General features: G+C 43.0%; 1 protein-coding gene across 6 annotated transcripts in view; it reads left to right on the forward strand.

Annotated features, from left to right (window-relative positions):
- The window catches only part of LOC135900246 (uncharacterized), a 104,042-nt gene that overhangs the window by 38,680 nt on the left and 46,841 nt on the right, over window positions 1–18,521 (forward strand). For 2 of the 6 annotated variants that reach the window (XM_065429667.2, XM_065429666.2), the window contains exons 7-8: window positions 4,125–4,241; window positions 12,385–12,471. In XM_065429667.2, the coding sequence (XP_065285739.2) occupies window positions 4,125–4,241; window positions 12,385–12,471 (204 nt within the window). The remainder of the gene's footprint in view (window positions 1–4,124; window positions 4,242–12,384; window positions 12,472–18,521) is intronic. The other 4 variants (XM_070532511.1, XM_070532512.1, XM_065429668.2 and 1 more) reach the window with 4 other exon arrangements.

The raw sequence follows: 18,521 nt of genomic DNA on the forward strand, positions 1-18,521 counted from the left end.
CTGCATTGGTAAAGAGAGGCTGGTGAAGCCTCAGAGACCCACAGTGCTGTATTGAATTGGGGCCATTGGGAAAAAGATGTATGTGGATAAATAAACCTGTTACCATAGTTATACCGCTTCGTGCAGTGGAACCATTCCCCTTTGTCATGTCCAGTTGAGCAGTGCCTGACATCAAGACACTGGCCTTCTCATAAAGATTACTTTCCTGGTGGTGGAGCTTGTCACATATTGAGGCGCGAAATTGAGAGGGGGTGAGGGTAGAAAGAGCATGGTTCTTAACACGACTTAACACGACGCAAGGTACCTTCTGCACACATCCATTCTGCAAGATTTTTGGGTTCATGCATGAACAGAAAAATCATAAAGACAAACTCATTGAAGGCCTCTTTGCGGAGGACTTCATAACCAGGCATTCTTGTACCGTGAAATCTCGATATAGCGAACTTCAGGGGACCATGGCAAATTGCTCATTATTCTGAAAGATTGTTATTGTGAAAGCCCCAAAATTAACCATTTCACCCTTCACCCCATTAGTTGTCACTGTATGAGCTATCCCCAAAAACATCGCTGTTGGCTCTTGCACTGCACTCTTGCTGTTTATCATAGATTGTACCACCGCAGCACCGTATATAGAGTGGCATGCGCAAAAAAGGCGCTGACGGTGAGAAAAACACTGACAAAGAAGCTCTATGTCGCCAATAAAGCCTACTGTTTCTTTCTGTTAAGTTTGTTTTTCACATTCCTTGCCGAGGACATTGCAACTGTCTGGCTTGAGGCGGACACCTCAACCATTCCAAAGTGCAAGTGCCTATAATCCCTGCAAGCATGGAGGTTACATTTCTCCACATAGGTAGCTGGTACAACCGCAGAAAAAAGCACAAAAGAAGAGGGATGCACAGAAAAAGGGAAAAGATGCGCCTCCATTGCTAGGCAGCAGTTGTCTGGGCAGAGCATGTGCTTGCAAAACCTGACGTATCGTCACCTCCATGATAAAAAAAGTAATCTTGTGTTTCTTTTTTGTTTTTTTTTTTCTTCCTCTTCAGCACTGTCTCGAGTTTTCTGAACCCGTGGGCCACAGTGTCTGCTTTCTGCACCCTGTCATCTGCTAGCTTACTGTTTTGGCTGCCGTAAATGATACATGGAAATCTGAGAATTCCCAGATGGTACTGAGGCTTTGTTAACATGACACAGAAACTGAATAATGAGCGTTATTCTGAAAGGTTCGGTATTCTGAAGTTTGTAATGCTGATATATTTTTATATTGAAACTGTAAGCAGTCAGCAAGAGATTTCTGAAGAGTTCGTTAAGATGAAAAATTTAATTAAGTAACGAGGTTTTGCTGTATGTCCTGTTTGCCAACGGGTGACACTGCAAAAAGCACGCATCTGTAGCAACAGGCAAACTGCATGTTTCGCCACATTAGGGGCAAACTTCTTACCTTTGTTCAGAAGTTTACAGGAGTACTTCTGAAGGCCCTCAAGTTCTCTTAAAGTTTGGGTAGGAGTAGCAAAGGTTTCTCAATATAATGTGCGTTTCCTAAATGTATTGAGGAGTCAGAGGGGCTTGTAACTGTTTTAATTGCAAAAGCGCGCATCGCCTCTCCCTCTAGTCCAGCCGTCACTGCACACGGAGTAGCTGGGCGCATACGCAGCCTTATGAAGGTAATGACCTTATGACCTTATGGAGGTAATGAGCTGTCTTCCCGCGTGGTCAGCGCTGGACGTCACGTAATCTCAAATTTTGGAGTCACGTTGAAGTAGAAGCAGAAAAGCGAGAGGTGAGGGAGAAGCATTTGCTCGCTCTGCCTAGCGTCCTTCATCACGCCAGCATTGTGGTACTGAGTGTTTACGGTCATCAATTGAGATCTGCTCATATTTACCTGTGCATGCATGCCATCACGCTTGTTAATTTAATTATTAAGCTAATGTTTACTGCAATATATTCAACTGATAAAACTACAAGCCTTCGTTACTAGTCTAATAGTTAATCTTATCAATCCTTCACCTATTGAGTGATACTGCTACCAAAATTTCAAATGCCATACCAGATCTTGCTTGATTTCTCAGGCATGACACATGCTTGCAGATGTGTCAAATTTATATAAATGTTGCAGTGTAATGAACAATCGGTTATTACTCATCGCCTCATGCGATGTTAAAGCGAAGCTTTCGTTGTGGTGTCTGATGGGTTTCAATGCTGCCTTGGTTGGACAATGCGGGGATCATTAGCGTCATCCACTGCGGGCGACAGTATCAGCCGTGCCACGCAGTGATCAAGCACACTAGGGGAAAGGGAGACACTGCTAAGAAAGCTGATTTGTGGTGATTTAATGGTTTTGATGCTGCATTGGTCAGCCTGGGACTGTGTGGAGAGCAGTCCACTAGTGAGTTGTTTTACTCACCCCAATTCCTTTGCGAGTACCGAGTACAAGGTCGGCAATGGTGATAAAATTCTCCTAAAGTACCCATGTAACTTAACATCTTGTGTCATTGCACCATTTCGCAATATCTTACATTGCTCATTGATGTCTCGACTCCGTTAATGATTCACTCAGACTTGTGCTGTTGTCTCATTTCATCACTGTAGCAATGGGTGGCTTGTTTAATCCATTGTCTACTACTGCATATTTCACTTTAATTCTGTATTCTTGCACACTGGACATTATGCTGCGAGATCCAAGCTGCTAGTGGTTACTTATACTAGCAATGAATACTTCAATATTGTGCATAACGTGGGCCATTTGGTGCATAGCTACTGGAAAACAACAGCGCTGGAACTGGATGACAGCAAAGATGAAAGTATGATGCACCAACTTAAAAACCACATTGTTCTCTATTCAGAAAAGCCCTATATACAGGTTGTCCCAGCTTACTTGACCAACATTTAACTCCTTTCCTGCCTTGGACAAGCTGGATTCGTCTGTCCCTTTCCTGGTAAAAACGGCTTGAGCTCTGCTCTTTGACAGTACTTTTAATTTTTCTCGCGTTTTGTTGTGTTTCTGGTAGATGGTGGCACAAAGTCCATGGGGAAGCACAAGCAGGAGCAAGTTTATTCTGGAACAAGTTGGCAGCTGAGGTCTTAAAAAAATGGCACCACCGGACAGCTTGAGATTTCATGGCTTCTTCACACAATTTAACTTTCACTCCTAAATGCATCAAATTTAGTTCAAATTAGACCAGCAACTGCCCATGGGGAGCATTTTCATATCTCACATGCAGTCACCGAGGGAATTCAGTGATGACCTTGAGCTAAAGCTTTTTCCTAATCTAATTTTAATGCTGCCCGGCACAATGAAAGAGATGCGTACAGTGCTGACCAAAAATGTGGGATTTTACTGAACACATGTAAGCAAGTCCAGTGTACTAGATATACAGTCAACTTCCGTTAATCCGGTCCTGGCGGGACCGATGAAATAAGTCAAATTATCCGGCTGGTCGACTTAGCCAAAAGGCAGAAAAAACATGGAAATAGACCGTTTATTCACTTGGCAGCGTTTCTGCTTAAAGTTAGTTTCGCTGCAACACCGCCATGTTATGTGGTGAAGTGTACCAAGCAAGGAAATGTGCCATTGTTACAGGACATAGCACGTGTTTCTTAATTTGCTCATTCACATGCACAGTCTCTGGGCACAGTACTAGCACCAAGAAACCTAATAAGTTTACTGGCAGCCCTTCAAATTTTTAGATATATCCTCACTCTTTTGTTGGTTTTAAACATCCCCTCAACTGTGTTTTTTCATCCTACCACCTTCCTTTTCACTAGCTTTCCCGAAACACAAATGTCTTTTCTCTGCTTTTCCATGTGCGGTGCGTGCACACATTGAGAATTGGGAAACGCGTACTAGGACAGTCAATTTCGAATTATTTGGCATATGCCAATTTTGAGATCAGTAGAATGGACATTTGGGCCCATAACAATGTTTGGGTGCCAGCCAGGACATTCCGTCGGGAGTGAATTAACAGGAGTCGAGTAAACGTAAGTCTGCTGTATGGCTTGATAGCTTTCTCCTGATTAACACTGATACTAATTGCCAAAGTTCACCAGTCAGCTCATATGCCAACTGCGTTTCTCAAGAAGCGTGGCAAACCTCTGCCCTGCCCCTTGTTCGTCCACCCCTGGAACAGCAGTGCCCTGCAGTGGTGTTGGAACCAAGAGCCAGCCAGTGGTGCCAAAGGACGAGCTGCTCGACGCCATGGATGAGTTCGAGCTCTCCCAGAAGGACACCAGCAACATGGCCTCCGGTGAGACGACCCCTCCTCCCCACCCCCCACTGTGTAATTCCTGGCCTAGGGGCCCTTCAGTCAGAGTAGGGAAACTGAGGCATGCTACTTTCCACCATAGAAAACAAAAAGACCCCACTTTACAGGCAAGCAAGGGTCAGGTTACTTGTGATGAAGGGGTCTGCTTCTCATTGGTGATGAGAAGGATGACCTTTTTTCCTCCAGATATATTTTTCCTCTGGATATAAGTAGCCTTTGTATGGCAAGTGCCTCATTTGTAGGAGAGGACCATCTTTGGTGTCTTCATTTTGCTTCTTCTGCATAGAGGTGTCTGGTAACAGCTCAAATGTGTGGCACATGGCAAACTTATGCTGCTTTGCTCAACACCTAAATTAATAGTAGCGTACACAATGGACTGTAAAAATGGCTTGACTATTAAGGTCAACTGCAGCAAAATTTAACTTTAGCTAAATTTGTTATAAATGAGTAGTAGTCAAACCCACATATATTGAACTCACATAAAAAGAAACGGGTATTAGTTCAATAGATAGTGTAATTCGATATGAAACTTTTAAAGTATTTGACAACATAAAAGCACGTACAATTTGTAACAGCACTTTATTGACGAAAGGGAACTAATTGTGGCTTACTGTGGCACGAAATAGTCCCAAATCTTCTTCCTCTGGGAGAGCATGAATTTTTACACTTTGCCCAAGGACTCGAAGAGCTAAGGTAGCAAGCAGCCTTCCACGTTCGGGTTGGAGTGCTGGAACAGGGCGCACACACACATCAAGTTGCAGCAGGTGGACGCAGGATTTAGGTTGTTGTACTCGCTGTTTCCTTCACTTGCGTTGTGATTCACGGCATCGGCGATGAATTCCTCATTCTCAAGCTCTCTCGTTACTGCAGCCACAAACTTCGTCCGCGGACAAAAACTTGTCAACCATTGACCCATCAATGCCTTCTGGAAATGCTGACAAATCGCTCCACGCTTTGTCAAACCAAACTTTGTCAAACCTGGTGACGGATTCATTGCATTAATTGAAAGACTTTCCACTGTTGTCATCGGGAATTCGGAAACCAGCATAACAGAAGCAATCTTGGATCATTTCCTTCTGAATGTCATTCCGGGACACTGCAGCGATGCCATATTTCTTTTCTCTCCGCACTCGACTCGACAATGTACAACTTTGTGGTAGATGGCGGATTCTGCCACTTTGTTTCAGCCATCACACACAATAAACGGCAACATGGGAGATAATAACAATGCAAGCAAAGCTCCACATGCCACATACATGCAGAAAATGAAGCTGATGAAAAATTGATTGGCTGTGGGCAGGTGCTGTGTGACAAACCAGAATCATTTTTACAGTATAAACTGTTAGGCTCATTCCAATGGCTGTCTTGGTTGGCGATGTTGTCTGCCGCCACCGGTGTTTGTTGCAGCTATTGCCAGGATTGAGAACAACAGATACCCAGTTCCCATTGGGATCAAACCTGGACCCTCTGCGTGGGAGTCAGCTGCTCTACCACTGAACCACACCTGTGCTTGCTAGCTGCTGCGCAAACATGCTCTATAAACACGCCTGTAACAAGCATGTGACGCCCCCTCGGGCATAATCTTCGTTGGCCCGCCAGGCTCGGTGGCCTGCCAGGCTCAGTAGGCAACAATGGTCACCGCACCGCAGTAAACACCGACAAGCACAAGCTGCTCGGGGGTCAGTCATCGGTCACCACCACCACGTTGTGGAACGTCCGTCTAATGGAGGGTGCCTCGAGCCCTCCCTTGTTCACGAACCCAGGCGGATCGTGACAATGCCCTAGCGCACAAGGAGTCACGCAATGCAAAGTGCACGCCTCATAGTGTCGATATGTGCGCACTTTGCATTGCAGTTGCATATTATTGCATCAGGTGGCAAGGCATGTAGAAGTTGCATAGGTATCGGCACAAGGTAGATTTAGAAGTATTGAGGTAGAAAAAGAACATTAAGGAGATGTATACAAAAATGCTAGAATGGAAAACATATATAGCATGAATAATTAAATCCAGAAGGCTAGGTGACTATTTTTCAATGCTCCATCTCAAAGGAGATGCCAACAAATCATCATCAACAGCAGAAGCATCGTATTCAGCTATTTGTCAAGTGATGTGAGATGTGTGCTGCGTAGTGTCGATACATTCAAACTTTGCGTTGCCTTTGCGTTATATTTCACTAGGTGTCACGACCCATAGTAGTTGCATTGTATTGTGCCATGGGTCATGGGATTTTTATGTGCGCTGCACAATCTTAGTACCTGTGTTTACTTTTCGGTACACGTTGTGGGGCCTCCTCGCAAGTTGTGAACAGCTGCTGAAGAAGCGAATCGTAGAGCAACATGCATGGCTGCAGCCAGGCAATGTCCGGCTCAGCAGACTGCTGTGCAAAGAGCAGCACAAGTCACAGCTCGCCCTCGATGCTGGGTAGAAAGTTCAGTTCGTTCTCGAGAAAATGACGCAAAAAGAATTTGCCACAAAGACCTTCAAGTGGGTGCTGCTGAAAATGGACCTCCATTGAAGCCGATCCTTCAGCTTACACAGTGACTGCGCTTCGTGTGTTGCACAAGTCAGTGACCTTTCTGCAGGACAGTGCTCAACCATGGTGCGGCAGAACTGGACAGGTGCAGCTAGGCTGAAACACTTTTCCCGAGGGGACATTGGCAGCTTGTCCAGTTGAAATGTAGGAAAGACAACTTCTCGGGCTGTTTTGCGCTGTTTTAAGTTCGATATCATTGAGCACTATTGGTGTACATTGCCGAAACTGGCCTACATTTATATATTTAATAGTTTATGCTGTTGGGCAAACTTTCTAAATAAAAAAATTATTTTTAAAAAGTTCGAAATGTTGGCGGCTGCTGTTTTTGTTCGATGTAACCTTAATTTTTGCTGTATGTTCTCGTAAATTTATGATGTTCAGAAATCGTTTGATATAAGGGATAATTTTATATAAACAAGTTCTGTATAGTCGCATTCAACTGCATATACCACTGAACCAACCTTTGCAAAGCTGCAGGGCTGGTAATTGTAGTTTTCTTGTTAGCAGCTATTAGACAGCACCCAAGCAGATGGCGCGTGCACCTGGTGTGTTTGTCACTAGCACATAAATCCAAACACGCCACCTCTGAAGTATTTAGTGTGCCGCGGCCAACTGCGGGCACCGGGCGTTGGGGCTGGCTCGCGTCACCAAGCACCTGGGGTTAGGTCACTAACAGAGACCAGTCGGGGCGAGCCGTTGTCCGAGTGTCTCAACAGCGAACAGGCTCATTGCAGCCCCCCATGCCACCTGTGGCGTCTGCACCACACAGCATATGTACTCCAATAGCTGGAGTACGTAACACTGCTTGTGCGCTCCAGTCTGGTCGTACTACGTGGTTCGGAGCTGCTTTGTCCTGTGCCAGCTTGACCAATGAATAGTATCCAAATCCACACTGTGCATTTTAGAGCACTATGAATAGCAAACATATCTGCGGTGAGAACTTATCTTGGAGGTAACGCCGAGGTGCCATGCATTAAATCATGCGTCACTTCTGGCGAGCAGTAATGGCTGAGCTCCTTTTTCAGTTTTGGCATCAGAAACAGCTTTTTCTTTTTTTTTTAGCTTTTTGTAATGCTTCCGCTCTTATATGGAACATCAAATTTTGCACAGAGGCTCCTCTATCTCTACCCTTTCTTAAACTAGGCTTTTTACTTGGTTCAAAATTTCATTGCAGTAGGCCTTTAACTGACAGGACGCGAAACACCTGGTCTGGCATTTTGTTATTGCTTTTTGTTATTTCTTCTTCATATTGCACAAATACCCTACCTACCAAACGAAATACGAAAATGTTTCTGCAAAATCTAAGCAGGATACAGTAGGTCAAAAATATTGTTGAGCTGCTGGTTAAAGATGAATGTAGGGTACAAGGCTGGTGTGAGATACTTGATTTGACAAGCTCAGTGAATGTTCTTGAAATGCACCTCTATGTAGATAAAAAACAAGAGCTTGCCTAAACAAATAATATTGTTGAGCTGTCAGTGAAAGGGTTAAGCAGCAAAAGACTTAGGCAAACAAAATAGGTGTTATGAAAAGCACAATGGCAGCAGTTGTCACTGCCCATTCAGAGAAACTAGACAATATGTGTTTGATAAGGGGGTTGGGACACCATGGGTGCGATCTCGTACACGTTCCAAAATAGAACGGAGGCGTTCCGTTCTATGGAGCCCCATACAGTTGGTCAATTTGAACAGTGACGAACGCCACGCTATCGTGAACGCTATCGGATGAACGCAACGGAACGGACCGCCTATTTCGAGACGTAAAGAACGGACTGCCTCCGTTCGATTTTGGAACGCGTACAAGTTCACACCCCATATGTCATGGCACTGTTTGTGTGGCATTCTTGAAGTGTTGCATGTTGCCGTATTGCTGCATTCTACTGTTCTGGTTTTGTTCTGTAAGTAGGCATACACAGGGGCACCTGCCAAGGGTCCCCTCCACCACACCCACTTCCTTGGCACATTCATTATCATTTGTTGGCTCGCATTAGCACATGTTGACAAGTGTCTCATATAAATCCATTCAGGAGTATTTCATTCAATGAATAGAAAACTTTCACTCGTTCTTCCATACACTTCGACAACATGCATGAATTGAATGATCTGCCTTTCATACGAGTGTTGGTTAGTTATGTGTTCAACATGGAAGCATAGCTGTCAAGTGACATGAGCATTGTGCCATGTGCTTATCACTTGCGCTGTTCATCATGTTGAGCTACCTTTGATGATACTCGTCTGCAAGTTTTTCAGCAGACCATACATTGCATGGCAAATTTGCCACCCTTTCAGCGAGCTTAAGGGACGAATTGAATTGCCTTCTCCTGCTTTATGCCCCCATGTGCACCTTTAGTTTTGTGAGCTGCTCTGCTCTAGCGCCATCATTCGTGGGAGCAGCACAAGGTTACCAATTATAATGGAACATAGCAAAATCACAAGCGATATTGCCATATACAGTAGAACCTCGTCCATACATATTGAAAAAAAAAGAAACGTGAGAAAAACGTACTAACCGGGAAAATGTACGACCCGAAGTAAAAAAAAAAATTTGCCAAAGACCTCTATGTAATGCAAAGTCTCGCGGGAATTGTTGTGGCACAAGACGCCGGCGTGCGTCGATCCGGTGCTGCTCCGGCAGCCCGAGACGCATATGGTTGTTTTCCTATTGCGTGGTGTTCAAAGAGGGTGATGGAAAACTTAGACCAAATCGAGCTGGTGGGCAATGCCGGATGCCGCCAAAGCGAAACGTGATGCCCACATCGCGCTGCCTGCAGCAGGGAACGGCAGGGCATTTGGATTATTGCCTACTAAAAGTGTGCAGTACACTACTAATGGCACTACGCACCACGCGCTGTAAAAGAGAGAGGTGAAGACACTTATCACAATAAGGTTTGGCAGCAACAGCTGTGAATGCAGTGTTCGAAAACCCGGGCAGAGATTTGCTGGCTCCAGAATAAGAAACTGTACGTGCCGTCATTTTCACATGAGATGGGCATAATGTTTCCAGTAGAGTGCGCCTTGCACCTTTTCTTGTTCACATGGAATCTAGCAGCTGGAAAACGTATACGGTCGCAATTTCCAGCAGAAAACGGTAGTGCATTTCATTTATCGCCTATTAAAAGCATTCGCTATGCTTCCAATGGCACCACATACTGTGAAACAGATAAGCATAGATGCTTATCGCAAGACGGTTGTGTTAATAGCTGTGAATGCCACATGCAACAACCTGAACGGAGATTTGCTGGTACCGGACTAAGAAACTGAGTGCGCGTTGGCGTTTTCACATGAGATGGGTGGGCGAGTATTGCAGTGAAGCTGCTGTGATGGGCAGCTATATACTGTTCCTGATCACGCGCGCCTCTTGCATTTTCTTGTTCACATGGGATCTTGTGGCCGGAAAATGTATCATACGATCGCAGTTTGGCGGCGTACTGAACGTTGATGACAAAAAATCGTGTTTGCCGGGGAACCTACGAACTAGTAAAAATTAAGCGTAACACTATTGGGTCATTTCTTTGTGTTCTCTATTGCAAACATTGGCACCGAGAAAACGTACGTAAGGGCAACGTATCAATGAAGTTCTGCTGTACTTATGGAAATATTGTAAAGGGATGTAAAGCACTGTCTGCGTAAAAGACATTTCATGGGGGCAGTTAGACGGCGGCCTTCTAAACACAGTGGTCTGGTGCACAACAGTCAACGTTCCCAGTAGGGCAGTACCACAATCTGCACGTCGCATCAGTTTTCCGTAATTTTACCATGAAACAGTCAGATCATTCAGTCTGCACTGCATTGCTTAGCAGGGACAGCTTAATCCTGGTTGAATGTTCACTCCATTTTCTGCTGAAATCAAAGACACTGCTTTCTAGGCCACAAATGCTTAGTGAGAATGCCAGTGTATTCACGGTAGTCAGCACGACACAATGCCACACCATTAGGGCTCATTAACCTCAGCGACTCACAGAGGTTGCACTGTTAATTTGGTTGAAAAGAGACCAGTCGCAAATGGTCACCCTGGTAGGAGAGCAACTGTTTTTTGTTTTTGTTTTTTTCAGTTGCTCGCTGCCATATTTTCAGCCTGACATTGTCAATCGCAAAGCCGCTGAACCAATTAGTGGCAGAGGAACAGGACGTTGGAACATGTTGACAGTTATTATACATTGTTATGGCGGTTAGAGCTGGCAAAAATGGTATTAATCACGAGACATTTTGGTGTGGCAATGGGCAGGTTGCGGTTCCCGATGTGAATAGTGGTTGCGCAGTTGCAGTCGGTCACGTGAGCTCTGTAAATCACCGGTGTGAATGCGCCCTTAGAAGAGTGCAAAGTCTCCACAAGTCACTGCATTTAGGTATACCACAGTCACGTGTGGGGGCTGTAACACTTTCCCAGTGATGTTGCATTTCATTTTGGCATGAGCTAGCCTTTTGCTGTTTTTTTTATTTCTCTTCTTTGTCTGTTGTTATATGTAAAGCTTTGTATTCATTTTATTATGTGCACGACTGAGGCTTTCTTTTTACCAACATCTAGATGTGGCTATAACTATGCGTAATCTGGACAGGGCAGCCAGTCTCACTTCTAACAGATTCGGGTCTGTTAATTTCGCAGTCTCTTGGCAACATCTCCAGTAATCTATCACAGTTTCTTCCGTTTGTTGTTAGTTGAAAATTAACTTAATTGGATGTATGTTCTTCCATTCATGAGTCCTTTTGTATGGTCAAATCTGCAGTGTCCTCTGGCCTTGAACAATTAAATTAAGATACTACAAGCATGGGGACTGTACATTACTTTCACTTCATGCTTGTCAAGCACCTGTCGGGTTTAAAGGAAAACAGAATAAAACTGTGCATCTTTTTGAAAGCAACTGAGAGGATGCACACACAGCAGTATGAATTTAGATGTATTAAGACAGTCTTTTTGTCATAATAGTTAGTGTTTAGTTATTGGATAAATATTAGCAGTGTGCGAAAGATACGTAGTGGTGATGTTCCTGCTTATCGGCAGTCGTCGATGATGTCAGCAATTCTTTACTGCAAAAAAGCAGTGTTTGGAAATTTTTCTCACTTGCCATGCCATTCGTGCTCTGGGCAGTAGTCTGACTTGCTGCAATTTTCACTCTCTCAGGCTGCTCCCATGTTGCACACATGTCCTTGTTTCACGCCTTGTGATAGCCATTAATTTTCAATGCTTACTTGTCGTTTGATTTTCTTGTTTGCAGTGGTGTAATTTCGCATCCAGCACCGTGGAATAAGAAAAGCGGCCTGCCTTGCAACTTTTCACCCTTTTATTCAATGTAAAAATCCAGTACAATGATGTCAAAGGAGCAAGGCTATGATTCATTACAAAAGCAGGGCCATTTCTATCAAGTGGAGTTCTTAATATCTTTTTTTTTTTTTTAAATCTTTGCTAGTATTGAGTTATATATCAGTACCAAGAAGAAAGGAATGATGACTTGAACATCATTGTTTTTACCCGCTTGCTTTGCACTTTTGAGTGCATGAAAAGCAGTGTGCTCATCACAAGACGTATGCGACAGCACTCATTACAAGCGAGCATGTGCTGGTACCAATTGCCATTATACTTGTTCCTCACTTCAGGCCTGGAAGACAACCACCACGCTGCAATGCTTTCGGACGATGACGCCGACATGCCACGTGACAGCGTCAAGAGCAACGTGTTTGCCGGTATGCCCGCTGAACTGATCAGCTGAGCTGAGCTCAACTAACCGTCAGAAATAGGGTTGATGTGTTTACACAAACAAGTCAATGTACTACAATGTTCCAAGGCTTTATTGCTGATGCCGCACAAGAAATGACTCGCAGCAAGCATTCAACCACTGTGTATCTGAAGGCAATAATGAACATGTTTGACAGCTCTTTAATGTAACAAGAAGACAGCCAAATGTGCGTTCCTTACTAATTGGCCCTTTACTGAGAATCACAATCATTGCTTTCACCTAGCTATGAGACATGCTCAAATAGAGCTGGTGGCTGTTGTTTTAAACAGAATAATAATCGGACTTAACAGTTCCACAAAGCAAGCAACCTAGTATGTAGGCATTTGTTGCTGACTGCTCCTTTACAGAAAATTATGTGGGGTTCGTGCGTGTGCTGTTATTTTGACAAAGCAGCGTCAAAATGCCGTACTTTCCTTGGTGGCCACGATCATTAACAAGCAAGAAGTCTGTATAATACTACCTAAGTGAAGCAAAGAAGTGACACCCCAAACCTTAATGCAGTCTTGGGTAAACACAAGAAAGGAATGCGTAATGAGCATGGCTCACTGTAAATTGAAGGATGCTCAGCAACTCTATGTCACTTCAAAGGAGTGAAAAGAATGGCTGGAAAAAGACAAAGCAAGCATACTTTTAGGCAAGTTTACTGGATTAGAACATGGGCACCTAGTTGTTCACTTGCTGCACAGAAAAAAGGCTGCCTGCTCGGACATCCAGAAACCAATATGCACCTTATGCACACAAATTACTGAATGTTGTTATGCCATGTAGTGGAACAATTATTTCATCTCTTGATTCATGTGGCTTCCACTGAATTTCCATTCATTTCCAATTCTTACTTTTTGTTGATTTTGATTGAATCTCCATTGGCTTTCCTAAAGTTCATTTCAACATTGAATGGATTGTGCGTTTCAAAATGGATTTGGATTTCACTGACATCTTCCAAATCTTGGGCTTCTTTTCTGAAATATGCTTAAGTTGGCATAAAACGCCATTTGATGCTTACGTAAAATGCCCACTACTATATGTCATTTTATCTTGATTTGCAGTGTCTACTAAAAGATTTGGGACTCGCATGGCATGTTTGGTATAACAACATGAAAGGAAGAAGTTATGATACGAAACTCCTCACTTCATTATGCCTAACTCTTACGCAAAGTCTGTATTTGTTAACTATTGTTTGATATTCGTGCCTGCGCAGTTTGTTCTGATAAGGTGAAAACTCTCTTGTACTATCTTGATAATAGTCAAGCACAGCAAGCAACACTGAGAGCAGTGGTGAAATTTCCTGCTGCATGCTTTGCCAGCAGATAGCGCTGCCAGTCCCTTTGGCTCATTGCCCTCATTTTATCATGGCTAATTTGTAGTTTGGTTCACACTCACCTGAACGCACCAGGCAGATGCATTATTAGATAGGTAAACTGCCTAATGCAGTGTTCAAAGTTTAGGCACAGACGGTTCAGTTGTACACGTATTCTTCTTCTTTTTGAGAAAGCTTCCTTTTTTTAATCAGATGTGCAATTCATTGGAGAACATCTTGCAACAAAAATGAATAAACTATGTGCCTGTGTTGTTCCTTTCAAAAGATATAGTGAAGCTTGTAACCCACCCAGTGTCCTTGATACTGAAACTGACGGTAACAGTTTCACGTGTAACATAAAAATGCCCAAATTGCGTACTAGTAAAACTTCGTTAATTTGGATTTGATGGGACTGACGAACATGTCCAAATTAACTGAAAGTCGAATCATCGAGGGTACCAAGAAAGTAGTAAACAGGTGCTTACTGTGTAAACACAGTTTTATTTGCTGAATAAAAAGGCAAATCCCATTTCTATTCTGCACAAACGCAGTGCGGAAGCTGCAATCCTCGCCATCACGTGACTGATTAGCACTCGTAGTAGTGAAGGCCTTGCAACTTCCTTCGCAGCGCAGCCATTGCACGTGCCTTCATCTGAGACACACTTTTCAGTACTGTGCACACATCCAGATTATTTTTTCGCCAGTGAGCCACTTGCCAAATAATTGCCCATTCTTCACTATGTAGTCGGTGCTCTTCATCCTCGAGAGCTTTGCACCAACTCAAAATGAAACAACTGTTTGCCGCAACTGCTGTCGATGAAACCGCAGCCGCTGACGACGCTCTCGTGGAGGGAGACCTTGGGGTTCTGAAGGCACGTGGCCAACGCACGCACCATAAAAACAATACAGCCATTTGCTGCAGCAACGGCGCACGCGATCATGGGTGGTGACTACGCAGTTTGGAAGACACGCAGCCAACACGCGCACCGATTCATAACGAAACTACTGTCTTCCGCAACTGCCCAGCCTAAACCATGGTGCCTTTCAACACGATCATGGGTCGCGATTACGCAGTTATGAGGGCATGCGACCAACACAGTGTTATGCGATGTGGTAAGCGAAAAACTAAAGGCTTTAAAGGTACAAATAGGCACGTGGTGCTCCCTGCTGTCATTCACATATGATTTCCGCTAATGTCTTTGGCAATGTGGACTCCGCCGCTTCATTTCGGTTGGACGCTAGCGCCATTTGTGCTCTTTTACATTGCACATTTGCGGCGCTCGCCGAGCTCCGAGAGTTGTCCTAGTTAACCGACGTGCGGCCAATACATTCAAATTAAGGAGAGCTTGATTGCATCAAATAACGCCTGCCGGGACCAGAGGACGAGTTCGAATTATTCGTTTTTCTGAATTAGCTCTTTCCCTACGATGAGAAAAATAGGTGCTTTTTGTAGGTTACAACAAATATTTTTTTTTTCATGAAAGAACTGCTGCACTCAATATTTTATGACATAAAACAAAAGGCAGAATGAGTGCGCTTTTCACGCATAAAAGTTTTATTAACGAGATTTATATCATAAAGAAAGATAGAGTAAAGTCAGAATAAAGATTGTGGGGTAAAATTGAACACAGTTTATAATGACAAGCTTGTATCTACTAAGAAAACGATAACAAAAGTTCTGAGATATACAAAATGTACTGCCGTCTAATAGCCACTATCTCCGCGAAAATCCAAATTTTTCAATGAAGAGGTATTCCGCTACAAAACTTTAAGAGGAAGCACTACAGTTTGTTGTGCCAGGCTGCTGCCACCAATGTTCCAGGCTGGCTTACGTCGTCGTCGCTCTTAGAGTGAAAGTCCAACTAAAAGGCAGCATCCTCAGACTCGCTGCTGCTCGATCCATCGATAAAATCAGCTTCAGATGCAGTGGAATCACAATATCTGCAATTTTTGAAAGCCTGTGCGCTGCTCCCGGAAGCTGCCATTTTGTTTTCTACTTTGACGATCACGAAACGTCAGAGTGCATTAAAAAATTAGTGCCTGGCAGGGGAGAAAACTGCTTAGAAAACAAAAATGTAGTTCTCCTCCTTCATGTCCTATGGCACACGGTGTCCGTCGTGATCTGCATGGAAGGTCTCAAAAGCGGCGTTTCAAACCATCAATAGTGAGCAGCCATTTTTTGTTTTTACTTTGACGATTGCGAAAACTTCGGAGTGTGTTCGAAAATCGCAACCTGGGGGGAAAAGCAAACTGCTTAGAAAACAAAAGTATAGTTCTACTTCACATCCGGTAGTATAGTGTGTCCATGAGCAGCGCGGAAGGTCTCGAAAATGGCCTTTCAAACCATCGTTAGTGGGCTAACGATGCCCAATGGGTGTGGTATGGAAAGAGTTAATGAGGGTTGAATGCCCGTGCTGTTACTGCATCTTTTTGTTCTTTAACATTAATATGAAATTCTAACAGGTAGTAAGAACTTAAATGTGTTTGCAGCATGTTTCCATCTGTGATAAACGGAAGCTTTAACATGGAGGATACACTACATCTGAAATGTGTTTATACTCTGCAGACTTCTTGCACATTGAAGAAACGATGGAGCGTCTCTATTTGTTGTCTTTATGCACTGTAGTATCCTGATCTATACTAGTAGCGACAGTATGGTGAAGCTCGAAGTGCAAAGGCGAGGCAGGTAGAAGTTTGCTGGGAGTTGGTACGTAAAAATCACAGTGCACTATGGACACGGTGACGGGAGCGCTTTAGTAAGTGCATTGAAGCTTGGTTATTAATACGGAGGGTGGCTGCAGCATTCTGGAGTCAAGCTCTACACTAAAAGCAAACAATATGACGCTCTTTGTAATTTCAGCAGTTGCAAGAGAGGCATACTTAGTATGCTGGAACAATACAGAATAAAACTTCACCTTTACACTGTCAAAACTTGTCTCACGAATCGCTGGTCACTCAACATAAGGGCCCCCCTTTACCATTACTGATGCTGCAAAACAAGCTAGGAAATGCTATACAAGGTGCTTCATGGGCAAAATTATACAAAATTAAGAATTGGAAGGAGACAAGCTATGACTCTGGGGGATATTTAGCGCTCTAGGATGTTTTTTGTTAGCGCCTCTGGTGTTTCAATTCGTTCTTTTTGATTTCCTGAGAGTGCCCTCAACCCCCTCCTTGTTCTTTTGCTGTTCTTTCATATGCCAACAAGCATAATTCTTTTTCTAATAAATATTATTAAATAAAACATTGTACACTTATTTCATGCCTAGTTGGTCATCTGATGAACGACCAAAAATGAAATTGTATGAAAACTTCTGACATGGCTCTGTTTTATAGCAAGGCAAACCTCTCAGAAAAGCATGCTTTCTTTTTTTTTAATTACACTCCCAGAATTATTTCTATTTCGTTATTTTTGGTTCATTGCATAGATGAAAACCTCTTCTGTGTTACTGCTGAACATTTTTTGGTTATGGGGAGCCAAACTTCAATTATAAGTGCTGGCATGAGACCTACATTTGTTAACAATCTTTCAAATATCAAATTTTTTTTAAAGTATTACGCATTCTTTAGGACCTTAATTTGCCTAGAAAAATGTGCTTTATAGACTGATAGAACAGAAAATAGACTGATAATCTGTATTCTTATTCTTCTCAAAAAACATTTTTCGTGAACTTGGCGTCATAGCTTAGAGAATTACTGACATATTTTTCGAAATTGTATAAAGTCAACTAGATGTTTCTTCTATGTAAAAGAATCAGGCTTATCAAATATGAAGGTTGGGAAATGCTTATAAGATATTTTAAAGTGGTACGAAGTCATCGTGAAATGTGAGGCCCGACATCATCAACATTATTATGACATCATGACACGGAGCAAAATTTGACATCTTGTAGCGATAAAACTAAGTGTGACGCTGTTCATTAAAACATAAGCAAGAACGCCACATACATTTCTCTTAGCTATGCATGCAGGTGGCAGCTGCAGTAAACACAGAAATTAAACGAGTCCCTGTATCATGATGTTATGATGCATCCATCACCTGGCTCCATAAACTTCAATTGTTTCATAGGAGCAAATGTTTTATGTAAAGTTATTTAGGCCATACTGGCACTTGCCAGCACTTTTTTTTCCAAGATTTATAAGGGCTTTGACGTTTAGTTAATGTTAAATAAGATATGACAAGTCAGAAATTACTTTAGACTTTAGAGCCAAATACTACTTTAGTACTTTATAGCCAAATAATGTAGCCTCTGCATATTCTCTGTGCACCTGGAGTGATAGGGTCTAGTGCTAAAAATACTAGAGGGTAATGTGATAGTGACTTGTGTCGGTAATACAGCCTTGCATAAAATGATAGACCATACTACTACATGGGTTTTGCCTAAACTTCATCTTTCTGGCTTTGAGGATATTGGCTTAGCATAATGTTGCCATCTCTTAATTTCACCATTGTAGCACTTTAAAAACATTACCAGTAAAACTAAATTTTAAAATATCTGAAATAGTCAACCATAGTGGGTGTCCCTACCCAGAACACACCCGACGGCCGTATTACAAAATGATTCTTTCCATTTTTCATTCTCTGTGTTTTTTGTTGTATGGCACAATACCATGCCTTCGTTAATGCTGGTATCAGCCACTTGCTAGGATGGGTGATAAGCAAATGGCTATAATTTAATAAAAAGGTCCCTTACATATGC

The sequence above is a fragment of the Dermacentor albipictus genome, chromosome 1 (assembly GCF_038994185.2).
Source record: "Dermacentor albipictus isolate Rhodes 1998 colony chromosome 1, USDA_Dalb.pri_finalv2, whole genome shotgun sequence".
Taxonomy (NCBI): Eukaryota; Metazoa; Arthropoda; class Arachnida; order Ixodida; family Ixodidae; genus Dermacentor; species Dermacentor albipictus.